This window comes from Lepidochelys olivacea (genome assembly GCF_965140295.1).
Source record: "Lepidochelys olivacea isolate rLepOli2 genome assembly, chromosome: 4".
Taxonomy (NCBI): Eukaryota; Metazoa; Chordata; order Testudines; family Cheloniidae; genus Lepidochelys; species Lepidochelys olivacea.
Window position 1 is genome coordinate 73,442,370 of NC_140414.1, and position 27,996 is coordinate 73,470,365.

General features: G+C 39.8%; 1 protein-coding gene across 2 annotated transcripts in view; it reads left to right on the forward strand.

The window, feature by feature from the left end:
- The window catches only part of KLHL2 (kelch like family member 2), a 112,031-nt gene that overhangs the window by 64,831 nt on the left and 19,204 nt on the right, over nucleotides 1-27,996 (forward strand). For both annotated transcript variants that reach the window (XM_084626294.1, XM_084626295.1), the window contains exons 5-7: nucleotides 4,696-4,858; nucleotides 24,664-24,773; nucleotides 26,416-26,532. In XM_084626294.1, coding sequence (XP_084482420.1) covers nucleotides 4,696-4,858; nucleotides 24,664-24,773; nucleotides 26,416-26,532 — 390 coding nt within the window. The remainder of the gene's footprint in view (nucleotides 1-4,695; nucleotides 4,859-24,663; nucleotides 24,774-26,415; nucleotides 26,533-27,996) is intronic.

The following is a 27,996-nucleotide window of genomic DNA, read 5'->3' on the forward strand; positions in this document are numbered from 1 at the left end:
TCCTGTAGGTGAGAACTGAACTTTGGGCAAAGGTAAACATGTCTCAGTTCCTTTTCCAACATATTTTAAAATAGTTTGAACATAACATAAGAATGGCCATTCTCGATCAGACCAAAGGTCCATCTAGCCTAGTATCGTGTCTTCTGACAGTGGCCAATGCCAGGTGCTCCAGAAGGAATAAACAGAACAGGTTTATAAAGTGATCCATCTCCTGTTGCCCAGTCCCAGCTTCTGGCAGACAGACATCGCTGCCCATCCTGGCTAATAGCCATTGATGGATCTATCCTCTATGAATTTAGCTAGTTCTTTTATGAACCCTGTTATAGTCTTGGCCTTCATAACATCCTCTGGCAAAGAGTTCCTCAGGTTGACTCTGCGTTGTGTGAAGAAATACTTCCTTTTGTTTGTTTTAAACCTGCTGCCTATTGATTTCATTTGGTGACCCCTAGTTCTTGTATTGTGAGGAGTAAATAATACTTCCTTATTTAATTTCTCCACTCCTGTCATGATTTTATAGACCTCAATCATATCCCTCCTTAGTCTCTTTTCCAAGCTGAAAATCTGAATCTTATTAATCTCTCCTCATATGGAAGCTGTTCCATACCTCTAATAATTTTTTCCCCCTTTTCTGAACCTTTTCCAATTCCAAAATATCTTTTTTTGAGATGGGTCAACCACATGTACACATAGTATTCAAGATGCGGACATACCATGTATTTATATAGCAGCAATATGATATTTTCTGTTGTCTTATCTATCACTTTCGTAATGATTCCCAACGTTCTGTTCTGCCTTTTTGAGTGCCGCTGCACATTGAGTGGATGTTTTCAAAGAACTATCCACAATGACTCCAAGATCTTTCTCTTGAGTGGTAACAGCTAATTTAGACCTCACCATTTTATCTGTATAGTTGGGATTATGTTTTCCAATGTGCATTGCATCAACATTGAGTTTCATGTGCCATTTTGTTGCCCAGTCACCCACTTTTGTGAGATCCCTTTGTAGCTCTTCGCAGTCTGCTTTGGACTTGAATGTCTTGAGTAGTTTTTTATCATCTGCAAATTTGCCACCTTGCTGTCTACCCCCTTTTCCAAGATTGGTCCAATAAAAGTCACCCACCTTATCTCTCTAATATCCTGGGACCAACACAGCTACAACAACACTGCATGCATTCTCCAGAATCTGTTAAGATAATGAGGAAACAAGATGAGCAGTGTGACTAGCACCTTCTTTACCTACAGGCTGAACAAGAATTCCACAAACTTAGAATCATAGAATATCAGGGTTGGAAGGGACCCCAGAAGGTCATCTAGTCCAACCCCCTGCTCAAAGCAGGACCAATTCCCAGTTAAATCATCCCAGCCAGGGCTTTGTCAAGCCTGACCTTAAAAACCTCTAAGGAAGGAGATTCTACCACCTCCCTAGGTAACGCATTCCAGTGTTTCACCACCCTCTTAGTGAAAAAGTTTTTCCTAATATCCAATCTAAACCTCCCCCACTGCAACTTGAGACCATTACTCCTCGTTCTGTCATCTGCTACCATTGAGAACAGTCTAGAGCCATCCTCTTTGGAACCCCCTTTCAGGTAGTTGAAAGCAGCTATCAAATCCCCCCTCATTCTTCTCTTCTGCAGGCTAAACAATCCCAGCTCCCTCAGCCTCTCCTCATAACTCATGTGTTCCAGTCCCCTAATAATTTTTGTTGCCCTTCGCTGGACTCTCTCCAATTTATCCACATCCTTCTTGAAGTGTGGGGCCCAAAACTGGACACAGTACTCCAGATGAGGCCTCACCAATGTCGAATAGAGGGGAACGATCACGTCCCTCGATCTGCTCGCTATGCCCCTACTTATACATCCCAAAATGCCATTGGCCTTCTTGGCAACAAGGGCACACTGCTGACTCATATCCAGCTTCTCGTCCACTGTCACCCCTAGGTCCTTTTCCGCAGAACTGCTGCCTAGCCATTCGGTCCCTAGTCTGTAGCTGTGCATTGGGTTCTTCCGTCCTAAGTGCAGGACCCTGCACTTATCCTTATTGAACCGCATCAGATTCCTTTTGGCCCAATCTTCCAATTGGTCTAGGTCCTTCTGTATCCTATCCCTCCCCTCCAGCGTATCTACCACTCCTCCCAGTTTAGTATCATCCGCAAATTTGCTGAGAGTGCAATCCACACCATCCTCCAGATCATTTATGAAGATATTGAATAAAACCGGCCCCAGGACCGACCCTTGGGGCACTCCACTTGATACCGGCTGCCAACTAGACATGGAGCCATTGATCACCACCCGTTGAGCCCGACAATCTAGCCAGCTTTCTACCCACCTTATAGTGCATTCATCCAGCCCATACTTCCTTAACTTGCTGACAAGAATACTATGGGAGACCGTGTCAAAAGCTTTGCTAAAGTCAAGAAACAATACATCCACTGCTTTCCCTTCATCCACAGAACCAGTAATCTCATCATAAAAGGCGATTAGATTAGTCAGGCATGACCTTCCCTTGGTGAATCCATGCTGGCTGTTCCTGATCACTTTCCTCTCATGCAAGTGCTTCAGGATTGATTTTTTGAGGACCTGCTCCATGATTTTTCCAGGGACTGAGGTGAGGCTGACTGGCCTGTAGTTCCCAGGATCTTCCTTCTTCCCTTTTTTAAAGATTGGCACTACATTAGCCTTTTTCCAGTCATCCGGGACTTCCCCGGTTCGCCACGAGTTTTCAAAGATAATGGCCAGTGGCTCTGCAATCACAGCCGCCAATTCCTTCAGCACTCTCGGATGCAACTCGTCCGGCCCCATGGACTTGTGCACGTCCAGCTTTTCTAAATAGTCCCTAACCGCCTCTATCTCCACAGAGGGCTGGCCATCTCTTCCGCATTTTGTGATGCCCAGCGCAGCAGTCTGGGAGCTGACCTTGTTATTCTTATTCTCCCTCCAGATGACTTACAATTGCAAGTCCACTCTAGATTTTAAAATCTTTCCAATTGTTGTTGCTGCTGTTGTCGCCTATAGACATGGTTTAGTAATCATTTTACACTTACTTATTTTAATGAGATTTCTATTTTAGAATATACATAAAAATAAAAATAGAAATGCTTCCTGAAGAAATGGTAGATGACAGAAGGAAACTTCACTCAAAGGCACAATTCTAGAACAGAATAGTCTCATGTTCAGTTTTAAGGTTGAAGAACAATGTGTGTGTAATGGCATTAAGTTATTTCTTCTCTGCTGTGCCTCTGAAAAGCAAAACATTTCTCCTGTTGTCTTCAAGTAGTTCATTTTTTTTATTGCTAAATATTTTTTTAAAAAGGATAGTGTTTTCAAGGCCCAAACTTAGAATTACCTGGCCCTGTATGGTTTCACTCAACAAACTTACACAAGCTCTGTTGAAAGATTGTCACTGAGTTTGATCTAGAAAGTTGTAATATGGTATATGTAAACTAACAATGTGCTTTTATTTATTTCTGGAGTCTTCAGTTATGATCTGGTGTGATGCAACTTGTAATTGGAACAGTTTAGAGGGTAACAGCCTATGTTGGCAAAAAGAAAGACATATAAATAAGGCACTAGATAGTGATTCATAATTTACAATGCTAGCTATTGCAATTCAGCAGTGAACGATGGGTATGAAATTCTTTAGATTAACATAGAAACAATAACAGTGGTCATCTGATAACTGGGACTTGGGAGAGTGAGAAATCTAAAGTGCTAACATGTTTCAAGATGCTCAAAACCTCAGTATACAGAATTTGTGGGGTAATTTGTACTACTGCGATAGCTGAGTAACAAATGAAGTAAAACACGCATCATAAAAGAAATTCCTAAATTAAATAGAAGACAGTTTTGTGATCCAAAACTTAAACTCAGATCAGTGGAAAAGCCACCCAGGATCAGCTACTTGTTGTTGGGGAGCAACTGATCAAGAATATGAGGAGAGAAATAGGGAGATTTGGGACTAATGGCCATGTCTTATATGACTTGAGTATAGTAAAGAGGTTTTTTTCACATCATACATGTGCAGTGGTGTTAGATTTTTAGGAAAACAAAGATGGAGAAATTCTTGAGTGATATTCAGTGAGAGAATTAATATTCACCACTGTAGAAGGAAACTTGGCAATCCTAAAATACCATACATAAGGCACATTTGACTTTAATTCCTCTGAAGGAGAACAATAACAATTACTTGGGAGTGGGGAGAACTTTCTGATGAAGAAAGACTAGAGTTTAATATCTGTAATGTGGCTATACTATGACTAAGAAGAGGCATAAGTCTACAAATATTTCAATGGGTATAATACCCTGTGGGAAAAGTAGTGTCTGGGTTGGTGAAAAGGGTTAGGAGTATAACTAGGAGTAATAAGATGAGTAAGAGGGAAAAAAGCCCATAAACTGAATGTTATGAAGAGTTTACTGACACCGTGATTAGTATGTGGAATGATTTCCAAAGGGAAGTGGCAAAAGCTCCACTGCTTGTGACCCTTAAAACTAAACTTCACACTAATAAATGTATGTTTGCAGGGAGGTGAATCGGAATGACCTAGTAGGTTTTTCTAGCTCTAACTCTCATAGTCCTGATACTTTTCCATTCTCCATTGTTGTGTCAAATTTTTATATTTTTCTGCTTTGTCTTACAGATGTTGTGATAGTACTGCAGCATAAAATTAGATGGAATTTTAACTAGTTTTTGCTTCTTACAGGTACTTCTCCCAGCAGCTGGTCTGTTACAGTTGCAGGATGTGAAGAGGACTTGCTGTGAGTTTTTGGAATCCCAGCTTCATCCGATCAACTGCTTAGGGATTCGTGCTTTTGCTGACATGCATGCATGCACAGATCTATTGAACAAGGCCAACAAGTATGCAGGCAAGTCTAACATGGTACAGACAATAACCTGCTCTATTATTGTGGGGGAGGGGGGGAACTTGGGTGTTTTTTTTGTTTTTTTTTAAGAAGATGCTTTTTCTAGTACGCCCTAACAAAAGGGAATTTATCCAAGATGCTGGAGATAGGTACTTTTTCTGAAAAAGTGTAGTGGGATCTATAACATCTATCACAGGAAGAAAAAGTCTTCTGGCCAAAACATTGGTTATATGGGCACAAGGGGAAGTAAATCTTCATTTTCTGTAATTATCAGGGCCAGAACCATGAAACTTGTGACCGAGCAAGCAATTCGCTTAGCTTGTAACCCTTGTAGTTCAAAGTTATCTTGTGCACTGGATTGACAAATTAGAGGGGACATTTTGGGGCTAATCCAAGTCCTTAGTTAACTGAGTCAGTTTTGGGGCACTATGAAGAAGAATATCATCTTTCATTTTTTGAAAAAGTAAGCTTTTAGCTCTCTTCCTTGTGGAGACAATCTTGACAGCATAATCAGTGTAAGCCAATGTAAACCGATTGCTAAAGCTAAAAGGAAAAAGCATATGGGCACTATTTCTGCAGGACGAGGCTTGGAGGGACCTAAAGGGTCCCCTTAACCAAACATACGCTGTATATGTAAAATGAGTCATAAGTCAAAATAAGTTTGGGGTGTTTCCCAAAGAATAATCTTATTGACTCTCCCCAGAATTATTAGCCAGGTGTGGTTCAGAGTGGTGTGGGGAAAAAAGGGACAAGAATCCATTATGTTCAGGGATGGGCACAGCAAAACTTTTTGCTGGCCTTCTCTGAAATGAACATTAAGGAGAATGCTGCTCACTTGAGCAGCTGCCTCATTGCAGGCGTGCTTGCTGCTGCTGTGATCGCATCAGCTGTAAAAGTGGAACTCTCTTTTTACAGCTGCCACTAGCACTGCTATAAGCACACTGGGGACATGCTGCATAGTCCCTGTATCCTGCTGGCTGCTCCGATGGCATGTAAGTATGTTGAGGTGAGGCAGAGAATGCACCGAATGGGTGTCCTACTATCTGCTTCTCTTCCCAAAATCTTGCCTGTCCAGCCCAAAGTTTGAAATGCTACTAGAAGAGTGCCTGGAATGCCACTCTCCCACCTCAACACAAGATGGAAAGGGGACTAATTGATCATATAACTTACTACTACAGGAGGCTAGCTAATCTGCCCAAGCAAACACCTCAAGAACTACTATCAGGAGGAACATCTGCCGGGTAGGGGTGCTTCCCTGAGAAGATGGGATGGTTAGAACCCTCAGCTTTCCCTATTTTTTCCTCTTACTAAATTTTGTGTTGATCCTAATATAATATGATAAATAGTTTTGATATTCTAAAATGAGGTTCTCATGCTTCTGAAATTTGAAACCATTGTCCCCTATTTATAATGTACTCCATAATTTTTCTGCTGTAGATTAAGACTACCACGGTTAATAAAGCTGAGATACAGGTAGTTCCAGAATCTATCACCAGATCAGCAATTGGCAGTCTAATGAGTTTGTCTAATTAATGTACTTGTTGTTCTAAGGAGGGTACTTTTTTTTTACTTCATTACTTGTTTTCCTGACACTATGGAATTGAGAATTGAGGGATAGGATACAGAGGGACCTAGACAAATTGGAGGATTGGGCCAAAAGAAATCTGATGAGGTTCAATAAGGATAAGTGCAGGGTCCTGCACTTAGGACGGAAGAACCCAATGCACAGCTACAGACTAGGGACTGAATGGCTAGGCAGCAGTTCTGCGGAAAAGGACCTAGGGGTGACAGTGGACGAGAAGCTGGATATGAGTCAGCAGTGTGCCCTTGTTGCCAAGAAGGCCAATGGCATTTTGGGATGTATAAGTAGGGGCATAGCGAGCAGATCGAGGGACGTGATCGTCCCCCTCTATTCGACATTGGTGAGGCCTCATCTGGAGTACTGTGTCCAGTTTTGGGTCCCACACTACAAGAAGGATGTGGATAAATTGGAAAGAGTCCAGCGAAGGGCAACAAAAATGATTAGGGGTCCGGAACACATGACTTATGAGGAGAGGCTGAGGGAACTGGGATTGTTTAGTCTGCAGAAGAGAAGAATGAGGGGGGATTTGATAGCTGCTTTCAACTACCTGAGAGGTGATTCCAGAGAGGATGGTTCTAGACTATTCTCGGTGGTGGAAGAGGACAGGACAAGGAGTAATGGTCTCAAGTTGCAGTGGGGGAGGTTTAGGTTGGATATTAGGAAAAACTTTTTCACTAGGAGGGTGGTGAAACACTGGAATGCGTTGCCTAGGGAGGTGGTGGAATCTCCTTCCTTAGACGTTTTTAAGGTCAGGCTTGACAAAGCCCTGGCTGGGATGATTTAATTGGGGATGGGTCCTGCTTTTGAGCAGGGGGTTGGACTAGATGACCTCCTGAGGTCCCTTCCAATCCTGATATTCTATGATTCTATGATTTCTCAGAATTGCAAACTGTAGAAATAATAATAAGATGCCCTAAAAGCACTCTGACGTTATCATAGAATCATAGAAATGTAGGACTGGAAGGGACATCAATAAGGCATCAAGTCCAGCCCTGTGTGCTGAGGCATAAACCTAGACCATCCCTGGCAGGTGTTTTTCTAATCTGTTCTTAAAAACCTAAGTTGATGGTGTCATTGGGTGCTCTACTCACCACCTTTGGCTGATTCTGGGGATTAGTTCCACCTGGTTCAGCACTCCCTTTCTTCTCTTTCACCATTGCAGCTCTCCACCTGTTCATGGAATTACGGTACAGTTGCTTTGTGACTCAACCCTCTGGCCAGGTCACACTGTGATTTCCCCTTCCAGAGGAGTCTTTAAAATCTCTCTGCTCAAGCAGCATTAGGCAGTCCTCACGTCTGTTGCCCTGGATATGTCACTCCTACAGTGACTCACCAGTTTACTCATTCACTGCCCCAAGCAATACCACTTTGATTTGGTTGGTGGGGCACCCTCTGCTCTGGGTTCTAGGCCATGACCCTAGAGAAAGCAGTTAAGTTCTGGGTCTTCACTGATCCTATTACTCTCTGCCCTGGACTACTTCCTACCTTGCTTCTTTAAGCTTCTCATTCACCAGCCTTCCTAGTCAGATCCCTCTCTTAGCCCTACTAGGTAAACCCTTCCTTGTGGATCCCTGTCCCTTTTCTCAGGGGTTCCTATCCCCCTTCCTTCTCATTTACCTCAAGAAGAGAGACTGCAGTTTTATCCCTGCCATCTCACTGCACTGTTGGCAGCCTTCTGGCTTTATTGAAGCCCTGCCTGTTCCTTCACAGGCAAGGTTCTTCCACACAGCATAAATCTACCCTTTTTGCAGCTTAATTGGTTGATCGGGCATGCCTGGTCTAATTCAGTTCTTTCAGGGCCAGAGTGGGGAGAACGGATTCTACAGCCTCCCTTGGAAGCCTGTTCCAGAGCTTAACTACCCTTATAGTTAGAACGTTTTCCCTAATGTTTAACCTGAATCTTCCTTGCTGCAGAGTAAGCCCATTGCTACTTGTCCTGTTTCAGTGGACACACAGAACAATTGATCAGTCTTCTTTATAATGGCCCTTAGCATATTTGAAGACTGTTATCAAGTCCCCCCTCAATATAGTTTTCTCAAGACTATATATGGCCAGTTCTTTATAACTTTCTTCATAGATGAGGTTTTCTAAACCTCTTATCATTCTTGTTGCTCTCCTCTGGACTCTCTCCAGTTTGTCTTCATCTTTCTAAAGTGTGATGCCTGGAGTTTGACACAGTAATACAGCTGAGGCCTCACCAGTGCCAAATAGAGCGGGATAATTATTCCCTATGTCTTACATACAGTGCTCCTGTTAATATACTCCAGACTATTTGCCTTTTTGCAACTGCATCACGTTGTTGACTCATATTCAATTTGTGATCCACAGTAATCCCTAGATCCCTTCAGCAGTTGTGAAAAGCAGGGTACAATTTGGACTGATGTACAGCTGTGTCCCCTCAGTTCTCCAGCATGGGGTGCCTTTTACATTGCTTTTGTATGAGAACAACCACTCCTAATCTGCCCACACACAACCTCCAGCATGTAAATCACGCCCAGCTATACTGTGTGTGTGCTATAGCTAGACATCCATGAATTACACTGCAGGGCAATACCAGCCAACACCCAGTCCCAGACTTTCCCCCAGAAATGTGTGCCTTGTACTACCCAGCCACTCCTGGACAATACAAGCTCATATAATGTCTGTCATTTTATTAATGGAAAATTAAATGCACAAATCCAGTGATCCCAAATGAAGTTTTCCAAACACACACTGGTTTAGATAAAACAAGTTTTTTAACTACAGAAAGATAGATTTTAAGTGATTTTAGGTAATGAGGCATAAGAGTCAGAATTGTTTACAAGACAATAAAAGGTAAAATGTAATTAATCTATAACTTAACAAGCTAAATGAATTCAAAACAAAAGGCCTCTCACCACAGATTCTCGCAGTCTTACTTTCATTGACATACCGCAACCATTGATGTACCACAACTACTCAAAGACAGCAGCCAAAATTAGCACTTGGAACAGCTAGCTGAGAAAACTGGCCAGCTCAAGCTGGGGTGCAAGTGCCCAGACACTTAGAACATTAGCCCGTGCCCTCTGCTTTTCAACAGCAGAGTACAGTGCTCCTGTCTGATGTCTCTCATCTCACATGAGGCTGGTTGATGTAGAGTTTAACAAAGCTATACACATTGTTACTGGGACTTTACATGCAACTCCATAGCTGCCAATACCTAGTAATATAGCATCACCCCATATTCGCTGTGAGGGGGCTTCTATCATGTTCCTGGACAAGATCCATGAGAACAGCGACTTGCCTCTGTACTCAGACCTCTTCAACCACCCGCCAGTTCACCTGTCTTCTAGACGCCCTTTATGGTAACTTATGCTATTACTGACATGACGGTGGAATCTTCTTGGTGTAACAAGTGGTCAGCGACAACAGTCCTTAATCTCTTGTCATTGATTCAACCATCTGTCCATCAGGTTTTGACCTGCCAAGGCACCTGAGGTCATCCCTGAACATTTTGAACAGGACAGAGCAATTGTGCAACCAATCTCTTCAAATGGGGTTTCTCTAACAACCCGCAATGTAGATGCGGTTAACTTCAGACTATACCTCATATCCTCAACAAGTGCCCTCTGACTTACTTTGATGGCGGGCTACTGGCTCTTCACTTGGTTGATGATGATGCTATCAAATGGCTGGGCACACTGCATATACACTGAGAGATTGGAAGTGTCAGAAGCCTTACTAAAATGAAGATATATCATGTCTACTGCTTCCCCCCCCATCCACTAGGCCACTAATGCAGTCAAAGAAGGAAATTAGTTTGGTTTGACATATTTTGTTCTTGACATATTCATGCTGGATATTGCTTATAACCCTATTATCTTTTAGGTGCTTACTAATTGTTTAATAATTTGTTCCAGTGTCTTTCCAGATACCAAAATTAGGCTGACTGGGCTATAGTTCTCTGAGTCCTATTTGTTTCCCTTTTTAAAAAATAGCTACTATGTTTGCCCTTCTCCAGTCCTCTGGGATCTCACCTGTCCTCCATGAGTTCTTAAAGATAATTGCTAACAGTTCCAAGATTGTTTCAGCTAGATCCTTAAGTACCCTAGGATGAATTTCATCAGGCCCTGCTGATTTGAATACAGCTATCTAAATCTTCTTTGACCTGTTATTTCCCTATTCTAGCTTGCATTCCTTCCCCCTTGTTGTTAATATTTATTGCTGAGTATCTGGTCATCATGAACACTTTTAGTTCTTTTAGTGAAGACTGAAGCAAAATGGGCATTAAGCAGCCTTCTAGTTGTAATCAGTTTTTAGCTCTTCATCCCTGCTAAGCAGGGGACCTACACTTTCCTTCATCTTTCTTTTGCTCCTAATATATATAAAGAACCTATTCTTATTGCCTTTTGTGTCCCTTGCTAGGTGTAACTAATTTTGTGTCTTAGATTTTCTGATTTTGTCCCTAGTGCTCTTGCTAGTCTTCTGTACTCTTCTTTAGCAATTTGACCATGTTTCCACTTTTTGTAGGATTCCTTTTTGATTTTCAGGTCATTAAAGAGCTCCTATGGAGCCATTTTTGCCTTTTATTCTTCTTGTCTTGTCTTTGCATCAAGAATGTACAGTTATGCCTTTAATATTGTATCCTTGAGAAACTGCCACTCTCCTGAACCTCCTTTATCCCTTAGATTTTCTTCCTTGGGATCCTTACCTACCAGTTCTCTGAGTTCGTTAAAGTCTGCTTTTTTGAGGTTCATTGTCTTTATTCTGCTGTTCTCACTTGCCTTGAAACAATACATTTATGGAACAGACTGATTTTTAATAAAACTAACATTTCTGTCTAGCTGGGGGAGAGACAGTCATATCATTTGTTTATAATATGTATTGCACAACGCGGCACTGAGACTTGTTCTGTAGGTTGAAGACACTGCTGAAATCTATGAAAAATTGCTATAATGAGCAAAATATCTCTGGCTAGGTTCCAGTCCATCCATCAGTAGACTATTGTGATGTTGTTATTTCAGTATGCTTCTATAAATACTATATCCAAAGAATAAGACAAATCTGCTAATATACGTTACCGTTTTAGGTATTTATATATATTACAGTTGTCATGAATTGCAAGGATGTCCCAAATGTACCTCTTTACTGGAACTCTCACCTTCTTTCCAGTGACAAATCTTTTCCTGTCTTTTCAGTGTCTCTTGTATGTATCACTTCCATTTCAGGCTCAATGTGTCCAAAGCTGCATTGCTTTCCACTCCGAAAAATAATAAATACCCCCCCCCCCCCCAAATTTCCCTCTACACATCTTCTGTCACTGCTGGTGATTTCAGTATCCTCCTTGTCGTTCAAGTAAATAAACTTACCATCTTTAATTCCCTTCTCCCTTCCTCACATGTACAAGCCCTTGCTGAGTTTTGTTGCTTCTTTCCGTAAATTCCGACTTTCTTTCTCTACTGTAACCATCTTCTCTGCTCTTCTTCTGTCACTTCTCCCCATAGGCACTGGCTTCCTCCAGGGCCGGGCGGGGGGTGCTCAACCCCCCCCATTCTACCCCAGGCTCTTCCCTCACCCACCCCTTTCCCTTATGTCCGCCCCCTCCCCCGTCCCGCCTCTTCCCACCCCTGCTCTGCCCCAGGCTCTGCCCCCACCCTACTCCTTCCCCCTCCCCGCAACCTCCATCCCACCCTAACTCTTCCCTCCCAGTTCTGCCCCCTCCCATGAGCGCGCCCCGTCCCCACGGAGTTGGTGCCTATGCTTCTCCCCTCTGAGTTGTATTGAAAACTCTACTTACTGCTCAGACCACATCACTACTTTCACTATCTCCTTTTCCTTCTGGATCGAGTTTAAGCATCTCATCCTTACTTTTAAGATTCAGCACAGCTCTGGCCCAATCTCTTCTTCATATCCTCTCTAATTACTCTCATTAATTTTCCTCTTCATTTTGTGCTTGGAACATCCTCCCTCTCTCCCTAATCCAAGCACTGCCATTTCCTTTAAATTTCACTTTAAAATCCACTTTTTTCATAAATGTGGATTCCTTTTTGGCATCTAGTTCTTAGAATCTCAGTGGGCTCTTCCATTAGCTCCTAGGTCCACTCCAGCTGGTTGTGATATGTCTGTGCAGTGGATTTTAAATAAATACCTTTATTTTACTCTTCAGCTAAGCTAGAAATGTACCCAAGGGCATAGGACTGACAACCCAGCTACTTCATTTTGTTTTTGGCCAATGTGCACTACCCCCATCTGCCAGGCAGACTCAGCCCAACATGAGACAAAACATCTTGCCTTAGTTACAGCAAAATTTGATATAAAACAGGATTTTATCACTTGTCATGACTTTGTTAAAATGTACAGTGACATATACATCCTTAATTAGTGCAGTGTGTAAACTGGAGAGTTTACTGAAATAGTTAGAGCTGGAAGTGTCCAATCCAGATGTTCATGTACCTGTATTTTCCACCTCTAGTAAACGGTAGTAAACGTCCTGTTTTCTGTAGTGAGACATCCTCAAGAGACGCTATTGATACATTTTGTTTTAATTCACTAAGTTGAAATGAAGCTGATCCTGTTTCTTAGATAAATGTCATATTATTCCTCCAGTATGAAAGAAGTAGAATGCCCTTATCAATTATTGTGAATCATGCAAAGAAAACATCAAGCTAGTACCACTCGGTTGTTATGCTTAGCAAGATCCTAGCTAGTGTCTGTAATATAAAAATTAAAAACTAATTTTATTCTATGAAAGAAGTATTTTTGTTTTTATCTAATAAAGTGTTCTTTTAATTGAAATTGCTTATATGTGGCCTTTTAAAAAATGGACTCTGGCTCCACTCCAAAATATTTGGATTTGTGTTGCAGAAAGTTCTGGGATTTAATCATGTGTATTTCAGTAAAGAAACAAGATTAGTTTGCAGATCTGATTGCCTAAAGATGTTACTGTGAGAAGAGCATTACACTGAGAATGCCCTTTTACAAAAAGTTTAGTGCAAATTAACTTGGATTGTTTTTGTTTTTGTCTCATATCAACATTCTAACTTTTAATTTTTTTTCAAAAACTCTTTTGTGCCCTATTTTTCACCTCTTGTGCGCTACAACAGGAAGAAATACCAACTGTTGAAAAATACAGTTAAAATATGTAGGTACTTTTATATTTTAAGCAATCCATTTCTTTGCTCCAAATGGTCCAAATTTTAGTGAGCATTTTAATTCCATTATATTGAATTATAAAAGAGTATCTTCAGACTAGAAATATTTTGAATTTTCATGACATTGTTTTGACATGTATGGTACGTTAATTAAAATTTATTATCTCATTTCGCCAATGCTCATGTTTTCACCATAACTCAGTGATTCGGAGCCACATCAGTTTCTTTTAGGCCATTTTCATCTATCCTCTTATCCCTGGGTAATGGGCATATTTCTCCATGTTTGTTGTCCTGCACTGAAATGAGATTTCACGTTAGCCACATTGGAAGCTATTGTATTAGTCTTTCTATGACCTTCAGAACATTGAGAAAACTGGTTATGCATAGCTTTTAGAGTACGTACAGAAGTGAGGCTTTGGAATTAATAAAATAGCGTTTGTCTGTGAATACTCCAGGATACCAAACACCTTTTTATAGGTAAGGCCACTTCAAATAATTTGAGCCTGCATTGAAGTTACTGTACTATTACAGACTAGTAAAGCTGATGTTAGTTATTTATATATCTTGCCTTCCCAGGACAGAGAGAAAGTAATATATTTATTGACTATCCAATATATATATATATATATATATATATAACCTATCCAAGTTCCTAATATGCTACATTTAGATTACTTTATACCATGCATCCTTGGTCATAATTGTTGGGTTGTACATTCTAATACCCCAACAAAACAATAAGCAACAGACTAATCTGCTAAAGGACTAATCTGTTAAAATGACAAGTGGTTCAAAAATTAGTCTTCTATAATCAAGTTCTGTAAGAATTTCTTGGGTGTTCCCACACTAATTTTATTCCTTACATGGATACTATAGTGTTTTGGCATAGGGAGACACAAGCTTAGCAGTATCCTTGGGTCCATCCTCAGTTCTCTTTTTATGATGGGCTAACTGTGGAAGTCAAAGTCTTAGAATTTAGAATAAAATGAAGAACAAGTGCACTGATCTTGTTTTTGTGTTTCACAAAAACAATTTATAGAGCTATTTTGCCATCCTGAAAGATGCTGTCTTGTTATACCAATAAAATAAGAACCAGCAGGATCTTATTAAAGGGAAAAAGGCAAAATACCACATTTACAGTGATACAGAAAGAATCATAGTAAGCAGTTAGTTATAGCTATAACATTCCATTCAATCTCATATTTATTCACACATTCATTCATTCATACACACACACACACACACACACACACACACACACAGTTTCTGCAAGGTTATTTATCATAGTTATTAGCCTTAGAGTTGCTCATGCCAAGCCACTGACCAGGTGGCCTGGACATGAGGAGGGAGCAGGGCCTTGTCAGATGCACATCTGATGCTCTTGAAAGTTGGTTTGCAGAATCAGACCCCAAAGTTCTCACTTTCTAGAGTCCATTTTTATAGGAATTTCTTCCTATGCCAGTCTATGGGAATTGCTTCATCATGCTGTTGCTGAATCAATCAGCAGATAGCACATTCCTGATGGCTCCGTGCTGCCAGATGTTATCTTGTTCTTTGGTTCTCCCATCCTTGAGGCTGTTGGGTGGATTCCAGTCTGCCCTCCGGGGGGTCCTCTGGTTATTTCCACTTGATGCCTTCTTCAGCCGATGGACACTGGATTCTTAGGCTGGCACCTCCCTGATCATTCAGTTATTATCCACACCAAGCATCCAACCACATACATCCTCTATCTCTATTTTAATCACAATTGTTAACAAAGCGAGATGAATACAACAAAAGGGCGGGGAGTCTCTGTGTGCTGTTTCTGTTGTTACAGAGTATTGCTTTGAGTCTCTCTCTCTGTGTGAGTAGTTGTTGTTACAAAGAATTGCTTTGAGAACAGACTCTGCCTTAGAATGTACTAACACAATTAGCAGCTTGCAAGTTTCACACATAGAGGGAGAGAAACAGTACCAAAAACCAAGAGACCTCTTAATTAGTAATACCCTGGAATTTAAACTATGGGGAATCAAACTCATTTGTGATTTTAATACAGAACTTCTTTAATATGATCCAACAGCCTATTCTTCCACCCTTACAGAAATCACAGTCTTTGTGGTTGCTTTTTTAAGGGAGCAGGGAATGGCATTAGATAGGGAGGCAGAGTGAAGTGATGATCTATTTCATATACAATCTGGTCAGTGTCAATGAGTTCAAGTAGTCCAGGCCTTTGCCATTTCAAAAAAAACTTGCTAATTGTTTAACTGCCAGAAAAATGTTTAACCATACACAGAAATGCCCACGATGTTAACTATTGAGTATTTGTGGCTGAACTGTGCATTGTAGTAGTTTAATTCTTATTCTCATTGCTCATTAGAATAAACACTGATAAAAATTCAAATGTTTGGTATCAACAAATGAAAGTTCACTTAAATTTTATACTATTATTTTTATGAGCCTGAAAATACTCTGCATTGATAGCAGTGAAATGACTAATGCACTTCTTCATCTTATGCCCTTTGATTATTCTGCATTTCTAATATTCCTTTCTTTAAACCACCTAAGAGAAAATGGAGCCATTATCCAGATTAAAAATAAAATAGTTCAATGACACTGCTATCACACAGCAGCTTTACTGTCGTGGGAAATATCAAGCTCCTTATCCTATTTCTTGCTTAACAGTTATCATGGTTTATAACATAATACAACTATAGACATTAAGGTTAAGTGTTTTTTTCACTGCCTGATCTAATGCAGAGGAGATATGAGGTTGAAAAGACTAAAATTGAGTGGCACCCCCAGGAAATTGCTTTATTCGCACAATGACTTGTATGGTGAGGCATCTTTTAAAATAGCTGACCTAGGTATAAACCACTTGGAGTTAACATCTGTTGCACCAAAATTTTCTGTCCAGTAGAGAATCTGACCGTTAGTTGGTCACAGCCATGCTGGAGATCCAGAATATATTCCTACTCAGACTCTCATAACCATCACTGGGCTAGGGAGTAATACTGTGGAAACAACTCATCACTCTTTTATAAAGAAAATACTTCAACAGCCCTATTGGCTAATCAAAGAATGTATCTGATGGGAGCTTTCAATAGATGTTCTCCTGAAGCTAGCTAGCACTTTCAGTGTTGATCAAGGAGTGAATGGCTATTCAGACTGAATGATTTTCTCACCAAGAGAGTGGTCATTCCAGGTTAGGGATGAAGTGGATTGGAAGGGCAATGTGAGAAACTTGTACTGTCACAGAATGTGCTATACTATCTTGTACCAATTCTCTAGGTCAAAACACTTCAGATTCCTGTGCTCTCAATCTGCCACTTTTCATGATTACTGAATGGAATTGAAAACATGTATTTCTCAATAGAGTATTCTTGTGTAAAATCTGGTACACTTCACTTAAAGGACACCTTTTAGGAAAAACATTTTTCTAATTCTATTTTGAGCAGTAATTTCTGTTGCTATGCTTCTTTTATCCTTGTTGCTATGATTTTGTAGTGTATTCCAGAATACAGTTATTTATACATAAAAAAGTCAAGTAAATTACATTATTGCTTAAGTAGTGTGTGGCCATCAGCTAGGCTATCACCTAAACTTTTTTGTACCTTTATGGTAATAGCCTAACAGCCAGATAATTATTTTAAAGACTAACTTTCACCAATGTTTTGGCTCTTCATCTGCTGTGACTGATACTAAGAACTGAAGATACTGCTTAATCTTCAAATCTAGGATTTTTTAAAAAGGGTCTTCTATTAAAATGAAAAAAGGCAGAGGTATCAAAGCTGTGGTGTTACCCATGATATTGGCAATGCCTTCATTTTAGAAGAGATGAGTCCAATGCGTACAAGGAGTCCATTGATACTCCAAATGATTGCTAAAGAGCAGTGTGATTCATTTGATTTAATTCATGATCTATATCAGGGATCAGCAACCTTTGGCACGCAGCCTGTCACAGAAATCCGCTGGTGGGCCAGGACAGTTTGTTTACCTGCAACGTCCACAGGTTCAGCCGATCGCAGCTCCCACTGGCCGAGATTCGCTGTTCCAGGCCAATGGGGGCTGCAGGAAGCGGCGCAGGCGAGGGATGTATGAAATATATGAAAGGATAATATATCCTTTTTTTGAATTTTCTGTGCAGCACGCTTCTCACCCACATATGCACGCTCTGTCAGCAACACTTGTGTAGATCTTTTTTCCGATGTGCTTTGAGTTGTTAAATATTTTAAACTTTGATATCAGCTGTAATCATTGACATCTGAGTTAGCACCTATTGAAATTAATAATTCAGCCCTCTCAGCAATTGTTTCATGTTCTCTGCAAATACAGTGAGACACCGTAATAGCAGCTATATTCATTTCACATTTTGAAGGTTTTCTTTATTCATATAACAGCTAGAGACTTCTTTTTAAATGACAGTTGAGGCTCTGGGGAATAATTGAGGTCGGCCCTTGCTCACCTGATCAATTCTTTGGATCCCAAGCATGGAGTACACCCCGTAGTTTGAGAAGCATTAACATAGCATTCTCTTAAACTCTTAATGCAAATATATAGAAAGCAAACTGTTATTAGTGATTTAAGAGGTTGTGCTTCTGGAAGAACTGAAGTATGTCCTAGCATGTGAAGAGTCCTCTTCTGACAAGTTTGCTGGATCGTGAGGTGAGGGGAAGAGCCTTTGTGTGGCATCTCCTGAAGATCTACAGAATCTTAAATAAGCTTGATGCCTTCAGTTTCTGAGATATATTTTTAAGACGCAACTACAGAATCATATAAAATAGCCATAAATGGTTGAAATCTATTAATGGTAGAACATGTATCTATGTTGTCCTGAACAGCAGATCTCACACGGAGACAAATTTTGGGGACAGACAGTAATTTTCATAAACTAAGCAGCAGATGGGCTATGTTAACCTCCAAACCGCTCTTCCCACAGAAATTCTGCAAATCAGTTTTCATCCAAGAGAACTTCAGTAAATCTTTACTACATTAAATACACATACAGAGAAGTAGTTAGTCAAATCATAAGCAAAAAAATTCAAGTACCACAAAATCAAGAAGGTCTGCCCTTATGTTTACAATGAATGTATTTATTAATACTTGATTGATCCATGAATACAAATATTTGTTGCACAATCTATTTTTTGTGTAGATTTCATATGCAGTTTCTCATGGGAAGTGAGATTGCTGATGTCCATATTCCTAAGGACAGGAGGTCAGACATTATTCCCTGTGGCTTCTGGCTGGTACAGTAACAGGACAACTGTTTGCTGCCTTGGATATAGAATATGCAGGGCAAATGGCAATATCTGCAGCAGATGATGTGAGGAAGAGGCGGGAGTCTCATAGCAGCTTCAGTTCCTCTGTCTTTTCTTTTCTCATCCTTGTTCCCTGCTCCACTCCCTCCAGCTTTGGCTTCTATACTCCCAATCATTCAGCTGCTACCCCTCTCCATTCTGTTAGAAGTTTCTTGTTCTTCCTCTTCCTCTTGGTTCCTCTCTGGATCTGATCAGCTTCCAATTTTCCCTGGTTAGGCAGCTCTTGAAGAAACCCAGTTCAATGGAATACTTCAGAGGAAGCTATCCTCTTGAATATCAGCAGAGTACTTGCCACTAGACCTGGGTGGAGAACAGCAATTCCATTTTGCAGAGTATTTCAGATTTTGTTTTTGTTCTGATTTGGAATAAAAACCCTGAATTTCAAAATTCTCAGAAAAAGAAATTTGAAGAAAATTCATTAAAAAAATTAAACATTTAATTTTAATAATTTCAGAACAAAATTCTGCCTGATAGCTGACAGGGAGCTGGAGCCCAGGCTCTGTGGCAGTCCACCAAGCAGGTTGCTGAGGAGCTGGGAACTTGGGAGCCGAGGTTCCTGCAGCTCCTGAGCCAGCTGGCTCCTAGGCAGCTCAGAGAGCTGGGGAAGCTGGCAGGAAACTAGAGCAGTTTTTGAATGGAAATTCATTGAAATCAACACATCTCTATGGAGCATTTCAGAGTCAGCAAATCAGCATTTTCAGATGAAACAACATTCCATTGGAAAATTTCTGGCCATTTCTATCTGCCACTCTATCTAGAACCAGGAATTTCTGGGAAACCTGGAAGAGTAGAAAGAAAAGGAGTACTTGTGGCACCTTAGAGACTAACCAATTTATTTGAGCATGAGCTTTCGTGAGCTACAGCTCACTTCATCGGATGCATGCCGTGGAAACTGCAGCAGGCTTTATTTATACACAGAGAATATGAAAAAATACCTCCTCCAGCAGGACAGTGGGGTGGGAGGAGGTATTTTTTCATATTCTCTGTGTATAAATAAAGCCTGCTGCAGTTTCCACGGCATGCATCCGATGAAGTGAGCTGTAGCTCACGAAAGCTCATGCTCAAATAAATTGGTTAGTCTCTAAGGTGCCACAAGTACTCCTTTTCTTTTTGCGAATACAGACTAACACGGCTGTTACTCTGAAACCTGGAAGAGTAGAAGATTGAGGTAAACCTTACCGTGAAAGAGGTAAAACCAAAACACAGCCAAGTTGTGGTTTCATGCAGCAATGGTACAAGAAGTGTAGAATATCACTTTGAAGTAAGATTAGGGCCATTAGTGTTGCCAACTCTTGCAGCTGCATTGCCTGTTTTGTGATATTTGGTGTTTAAAAAGCCCCAGATCCTGAAGTTATGTGCTCACATGAGAACTTCAACTTTTATGTTGGGGAGGGAAGGGAGGGGTGCTTTTCTAGCCCTCATGGTTGTGGAGAGAAGCTTGAAAATGTGAACCCTAAAGGCTCGAAAGCCAGAAGGCAAATCAAAAGACCCCAACCTTTAATATTTTTTTAAATCACAAATTTTAATCCAATCACATTTTTGGGGTACGGATCATTACTTTTTACTGGATGGGGTTGGAAATACTTGTTTGCTTCATTTCAAATTAAGATTCTGCTGTCCCTCTTGTTGTTCCGTTAGTTAATGTGAAGCATACAGACTATTTGGTTGTAGCAGTACACAAGAGGTTTCTTAAGCATTACATACTGTATGAAGGCAGTTATGTATTCCATCTTCAACACTGTACCATCTTTAAATAAATTATTGTTGATGAGCTATTAAAGGTGATCCCGTTCAGTTACTGTGTTCTTCCCTATTTTGGTTTCTCATTACAATAATTCATTTAGCTGCAATTTCACTTGGCTTCTGCTAACAGGATATGTATCAAACAGTTAAACAAGATCTCCTTGGTAACCATCTAACTCTAAAGAGGCAGTAGATAATAGCTTAGCCTTTTTTGGTAACTCGAATTTACTCAGACATCCACCTTCTGTGCTGAAGTTCTCCTTTCTCGCTAGTGCATCAGGCTGCAGGTTCATACGTTTTCTCTGCTACCAGTAGCACTCAAGATCCCGAATCTGTGTAGCTATTGACTATCTTGTGGGTTGTTTGTTCTCATTTCTCCTTTCTTTGCTGTGCCTTTCATCTGCTCATTTTTAGTTTTATGCTTTATTTTGTGCCTAACTGCATGCCAACCCCTTTGCTTAAAGAGTCTTCCACTTCTTCAAACACCTGCTTTCTTTTTGCTTTCTAAAATCTGTTTCTTTCCTTGAGGTTCCTTCCTACATTGATTTTTCTCATAGATAACATTTCCTGAGTTCTCATCCTGTGTATCTTATCTTTTGTTCTGATTGCAATCTCTTTTGAGCAAGGAACATGTCTCTTCCTATTCTGTAAAGTAGTCAGTAAATCTATGGTATGGCATAACTGCAAATAACTTGTTAAAAAGTTGTTTACATCATTGATTGTTTACTATTGATTATAGAATAAATTGGGTACTTGAATTGCATGATTAAATATCTTGATTGGTTTTATTAGGGAAGGATAAACCAGGTTTTCTGTACCTAAACTTTCTTTAAGGATTGGATTAGATCAGTGGTTCTCAACCTAGTTACCATTGTGGGCCGCATATGCGGCCCATGATGTGTTATGTGGGCCACATCCAATGATACCTATATGGCCCTGAGAATGTCAGTGGGCCTCAGCTGTATGCTGATTGAGCTGTGGCTTGAGAACCACTGGATTAGATTAATTTAAGGATAGTCACTTCCCCTGTTCTGCTTCCTTCCTTTCCCTTGAAATGCCAGTGCTTCTTGCCTACCACTTTTATGTGCATCTCCACGACTGGCTTATGCCTCAGTTCATTCCATTTTGCCAACCCTTTTCATTCTCTAGGAAGTCTTAAGGTTCTGTAAACTTTGTGCATGTCCCTACATGGCTTAAAAAAGAGAACAGAAGAGGTGGGTAATTCTTCCATGCCCTTATTTTACTTAGAGGGTAAAGCTATCCGTTCGTTTTTGACCCTACTCATGGATTTGCAGGTTAGATTTTCTTGGGAGCAGAAACTTTCACTGAAATATCTACTTAAATCCAAACAAGATATTTTGCAAGCAAAGGATCTGTTTCAAATAGCCTTGTCATGCTTACTGCTTTAAATGACAGATATTGTTCATACAGGGTAACTCATGCAATTATTTTGGTTCATCTTATTTACTGGTTGTGCGTGTGTGTAGCACATTTCAATACTCATACACCTTACAGAACTCTAAATTAACTGTATCAACTCAGGAAAGGGACCTGGGCATCGTTTTGGGCACCTCAACTAAGACCTCTGCTCAAAGTACAGGTGTAGTCAAGAAAGCAAACCGTGTTAGGCTACATATAGAAAAGGATGGAGAATAACAGAGAGAACATTTTAATGTTGTTATATAAATTAATTTTACTGCCCCGTCTGGAGTAATGTGTTCATGTGATCATCCCATCTCAGAAATCTATTGCAGAATTAGAGGAGGTTCAGAGAAGGGTGATGAGAATGATAAGGGGAATGGAAAGACTGGTACAATGAGACACTGAGAATACTAGGATTGATTACCTTAGGGGAAGAATAAAAGGAGACATGAAAAAAGTATATAAAATAATGAATGGTATAGAGAAGGTAGATCAGGAATCTCTATTCTCCTTGTCTCATATCACAAGAACTAGGGGACATTCAATGAAATGGAGAGATGGCAAATTCAGAAATGATGAAAGATAATACTTTTTACTCAACTTGTAATTAGATTGCAGAACTCATTGCCCCAGTATGTCATTGAGGTAAAGAATTTAGGAAGATTCCAAGAGGGATTGGATGCTGTTATTGATGATAACTCTAACTATAACAAGACTATCCAATGCTAAAGAGCATAGAAGGGAAGTAAAATCGCATGCTGCTGGATTTAAACAAGTCTCTAACCATTGGGATTAGGTGAGACCATAAAATGTGGGGAGTGGTGGGGTGGGAGAGAAGAGATTATCTCACGTCTTCTTACTGTGTGGTTTCTTGCACCTTCTTCTGAAGCATCTGGTGCTCCCACAGTCAGAGAGACACGATAGTGGGCTAGATGTCTTGATCCAGTATGGCATTTCCTATGTTTTATGCTCACTTGTTTTTGTTAAAATCTGTTAAAATATTCATCAAAAGGTTTTAGCATAGGGAGTTACTGAAGACCTATGTATGTGCTTTACTGAAAAATCAGGCTTCTCACCCTAGAAATCTTCAGTATTCTTTATAACTCTTGGTCTTACACTACCACAGATAAAGATGTTTGTCATGCTTGAAGTAGTATATCGTATAATACTGGAAAAGGCTTTAAAAAATACAACTTTGGTTTTAATCTGTTTCGTCTACTCCTGGCTGGTCTTTTTACTTTCTGTCACTTCAAAGCGAATTTTTAAATTCCTAACATCAAACTGTCTCTTGTCTGTTAGGCATAGGTGATGAGAAAAAAATCCCAGTTAATAACCATGAGGCTACCTTTTATGCCTATTTATAAGCAACGATGTTGCTTCTGCTAGTCTCTTCAGAGACTCTAAACCAGTTCTTTCAACCCATTTGGTGAAGAATTCCATCTTCACACTTCTTTGCTCTAAAGGATATTTTAAAAAAATCTGAGCCCCCAACCCATACAGAGGGACAGGCACTTAGTACCAACCGCCACACCTCATGGCAGAGGCCAAACCCTCAGGGTGTAAACAGGAGGGACACAGCTGTTGCCTCTTCTGCTTAGGAAAGTTCTACATCCTGGATGAGTGCTCTGTGTACCAAACTTTCTCTCCCAGGATTTACAGCTCCAGGGAAACACAGCTTAGGCTGCATCTGCTTAAGCAGTCCATGCATGTCATTTCAGACCCAGAGGTGACTGTTATGACTAGAGTGAGACTGAATAAACCAGCATCAGTCAAGTACTCCCTTAAACTGAAGGCTTTTAGATGTAACATGCTGTAATTGTTAAAGTGAGAGGCAGGCTTCTATTACAAATAATAAAATGTCTGGCTCTGCCACTGATTTACTGTAGACCTTGCTCAAGTCACTTACCTTCTTTGTGCCTCAGTTCACAATCTGTAAAATGGTTATAAGATTTGCTCCCGGGGTTGCTGTGATGCTTAATTTAATGTTTTTAAGAGTCTAGAGATGCTCTGAAAGGTAATAGAGAAGTGTAAAGTATTTCAATTATTTATGCTTGCTGAAGTGCACTTCAAATGCAGATCACTGGGATGAACTTCTAAAATGCTGACTGGGTAAAATAACTGTTTATGTTGAGGATTGTACTACAGGCTCTAAGGCTATATCCAAACAATATATAAAGGCATATTCATGTTGTATTTGAAGCACTGGTGTACACCTTCCAAAATAAAACTAGTAAAATATGAACAAGGGATCTTAAAATAAGGCATTCCCTATAGGCAAGTGGTGTGCTAACTTGACTTTCAAAGAATATCTTAAAGTGAAAAAAATCTGTTTAATCACTATGAAAATTACTTCTAATGCAAGTTTTTAGTATCATTACTGCAAAACGTGAGAAGTTATTTTTATGAAACTTTTAAATTTAACTTTAAAAATAACTTCTGCCTCTTTGAAAATGTATATAACAATTGCCTGCTCTGCTTGTGTGAAGGCAATGATCAAAACTTGAGGTGCTAGAGAATATTGTAAAATAAGGTATTGTTTATAGACGTAACCATGTATGCTATGCTAAATCAATCTTGCTTTTCATGTTATTGTTTTATTGCTGCTTATAAACTACGCTCAGTGGTGTATGTTAAAGAGAACTTTTTTCTAAACAGAACAGCATTTTTCTGATGTCATACTTAGTGAAGAATTCCTCAACCTTGGCGTAGAACAGGTGTGCAGTTTAATATCCAGTGACAAACTTACAATTGCGTCAGAGGAGAAGGTAAGATACATCTATCCTTTCTTCCTTTCGGATGGAAAAAAAAAGTGTCCATTCTTCCCAGATTTTACATAATTTTTTGGATTGATTTTTTTGTTAATCCCTCAGTAAAATGGTTCAACTGTGTAGACACACATAGTGTTCTCTGCACTTAAGGAAGTTTTACAGAAATGCTGTCAAGGTGTTAAACCTTTAAATTAATCCCTTGACAGATTTGAACTCTTAAGGATTCTAAGAATGCATTTAACCAGTGACTCACAGTTAAAAACTAAAAGCTTTTACCCTAAAAGTTTGGGGTAAACCAATTAATACATGTGTGCTATTAATGCAGGAATGTGTACATAGTGATTGGCTAACATGGGGACATACAATAAATTGGGATTTGCTTTAATTTAGCTGTGCAGAATGGCGTTTTTGAAGCGTCTTTATATACCTGATTCCTTTAATGTAAGAGGTACCAAAGTGGACAGCTGTCACACTAGATTGGTCTTCAGATTTAAGAGAGAAGCGTCCCAAATTAAAAAAAAAAAAAAAAAAAAAAAAAAAAGTGAGGAAGGACTGCAAAAGAGATTGCTAGATAGCTGTGTATGACCAAAACAGCTTTAAGGTATCTTTAGATTTCCCCCTGCAACTAGGTCTGGTTCCATTGGAGTCAAAGGCAGAACTCCCAATAATTTCAATGGGACCAATACTTGGCCCTTAACAAATACCTAACTAATTTAATTTACAAATATTTTCATTTTGAACATATACATACAATGTTTTTTTCCCATTAAAAATGTGCTTATCTCTGTCAGGAGAGCTGTGGCCATCTCATAAAATCTGTTCCAAGAGGAGTCTGAATCTCCCTGTTCAGGCGCACTTAACACATATAAGCATATTTGAACACAAGATGTATGGCCACACATGCTTTATATAAACTAAAAAGCATTTTAAAGCCCTTGTGAGCATAGGAGGCACAGTTCATCTTAGAACTAATGCCATGTTGCTATTCCCATAGTATCGTGAAAGTCTAGTTCTCTCCCACACAGAAGTGCTTGACTTTACTATATAAATGTCTGTCTCTAGAAAGACACAAAGTTTTAATTCGCTGATTTTATAGCAACAGTGAAGTATTGTGCAGTGGGAGAGAAATCACACTTGCCTTGCCCTAGTTGGTTGGTTATAGACTTTAGTGAGAGTCTAGTGTGGTGACACCAGCAAAGATGCAGGGGAATTAGTTATGGATGATAGTTCTGGACTTCAGGACCTTAAGAAAAAGCAGGGTGGAGAAAGACGGTTACTGATGCAGGCTTTTATTGAGTTTACAGCACTAATTAAATTAGTTCCTATGGGAAAAGTTCAGATTAGATTTGTTGACAGCTTTCATAATAGTGAGAGTAATTTGACGATGTCCTAATCCACTGGGAGTTCTCACTGAGGAACCAGTAGCATATGTATTCAAAAAGAGATTGGCTCACACATACCCAAGGGGGATATTATATATGTTGAAAGGATTGGAGTGGCCAATTTATGTGGCCTCCTATTTTTATGCTTCAGAAACTTTAGTCCAAGTGAAAATTGGCTTTGGGGGCACACTTGTACTTTCATACTGATGAATTTGTAAAACAGGTGGGACTCATGGCATGTATTTGTTTTCTGCAAGGTTTTTGAAGCAGTGATAGCATGGGTAAACCATGACAAAGATGTGAGGCAGGAGCTAATGGCACGTTTGATGGAACATGTTCGGCTGCCTTTGCTTTCCCGAGAATATTTAGTTCAGGTAAGCAAAAACAAGAAGAATTCTAGCAAGAATTTACACACACTGTATATGATTCTGTCTGTCAGCAGCCTAATTTACATCAGAGTAATTTAATTATGTTTTAGTCTAATTGTAATGCTATACAAATAGTTTCAAATGAATGGTTTCAGAGTAACAGCCGTGTTAGTCTGTCTTTGCAAAAAGAAAAGGAGTACTTGTGGCACCTTAGAGACTAACCAATTTATTTGAGCATGAGCTTTTGTGAGCTACAGCTCACTTCATCGGATGCATACCGTGGAAACTGCAGTAGACATTATATACACACAGAGACCATGAAACAATACCCCCTCCCACCCCACTGTCCTGCTGGTAATAGCTTATCTAAAGTGATCATCAAGTTGGGCCATTTCTAGCACAAATCCAGGTTTTCTCACCCTCCGCCCCCCCCACACACAAACTCACTCTCCTGCTGGTAATAGCCCATCCAAAGTGACCACTCTCTTCACAATGTGTATGATAATCAAGGTGGGTCATTTCCAGCACAAATCCAGGTTCTCTCACTCCCTCACCCCCCTCCAAAAACCACACACACAAACTCACTCTCCTGCTGGTATAGCTTATCAAAAGTGACCACTCTCCCTACAATGTGCATGATAATCAAGGTGAGCCATTTCCAGCACAAATCCAGGTTTTCTCACCCCCCCACCGCCATACACACACAAACTCACTCTCCTGCTGGTAATAGCTTATGTAAAGTGATCATTAAGTTGGGCCATTTCCAGCACAAATCCAGGTTTTCTCACCCTCCGCCCCCCCACACACAAACTCACTCTCCTGCTGGTAATAGCCCATCCAAAGTGAATGAATGTTTCCTTAATACATATTGTAAATCAGTGATTATTTAATACATATTGTAAATCAGTGATTATTAATCCGACTTTAGATTTGGGCTTCCTTTTGTAATATAATCCCTTATATAGCACATTTTTTGTTAGTGATTCTTTTCATGATTTTAATGGTTAAAAGTTAATGTTTATGTTTTAGTACATGGTAGCTAATGTTCTATCATTTTTAAATATGTAGAATTCAGTGTCAAAGGAAGTCTATTTTATGTAGTTTAGATATACTACAGTTTTGCCAATTTTGTACGGTTATCACTTTGAACATAAGGTCTGATTAGTGTCAGAATGCTTATCGCAGATAATTGGCATCTTGGTCAACTAAAAGTTGTTTATGTTGGAAATATAACCTTTGGTGGTCTACATTTCTTCACTCTGTTTCTTGCTATATTTCTGTGTTGAGTTTCTGTTTAATGGGATCCTCTTGTTCAAATAGTTCATTTTAACTGAGCCTCTTATATTGTGATTTAGAAAAGCTAGAAATCTGCTTGACCATCAGGAAAATGACTAAAAACACTTGCCATTGCCTAAAATTATATCTTCCATTTAATAATTAGAAGGGTCTGTATTCTCCAATTTTTTCCCT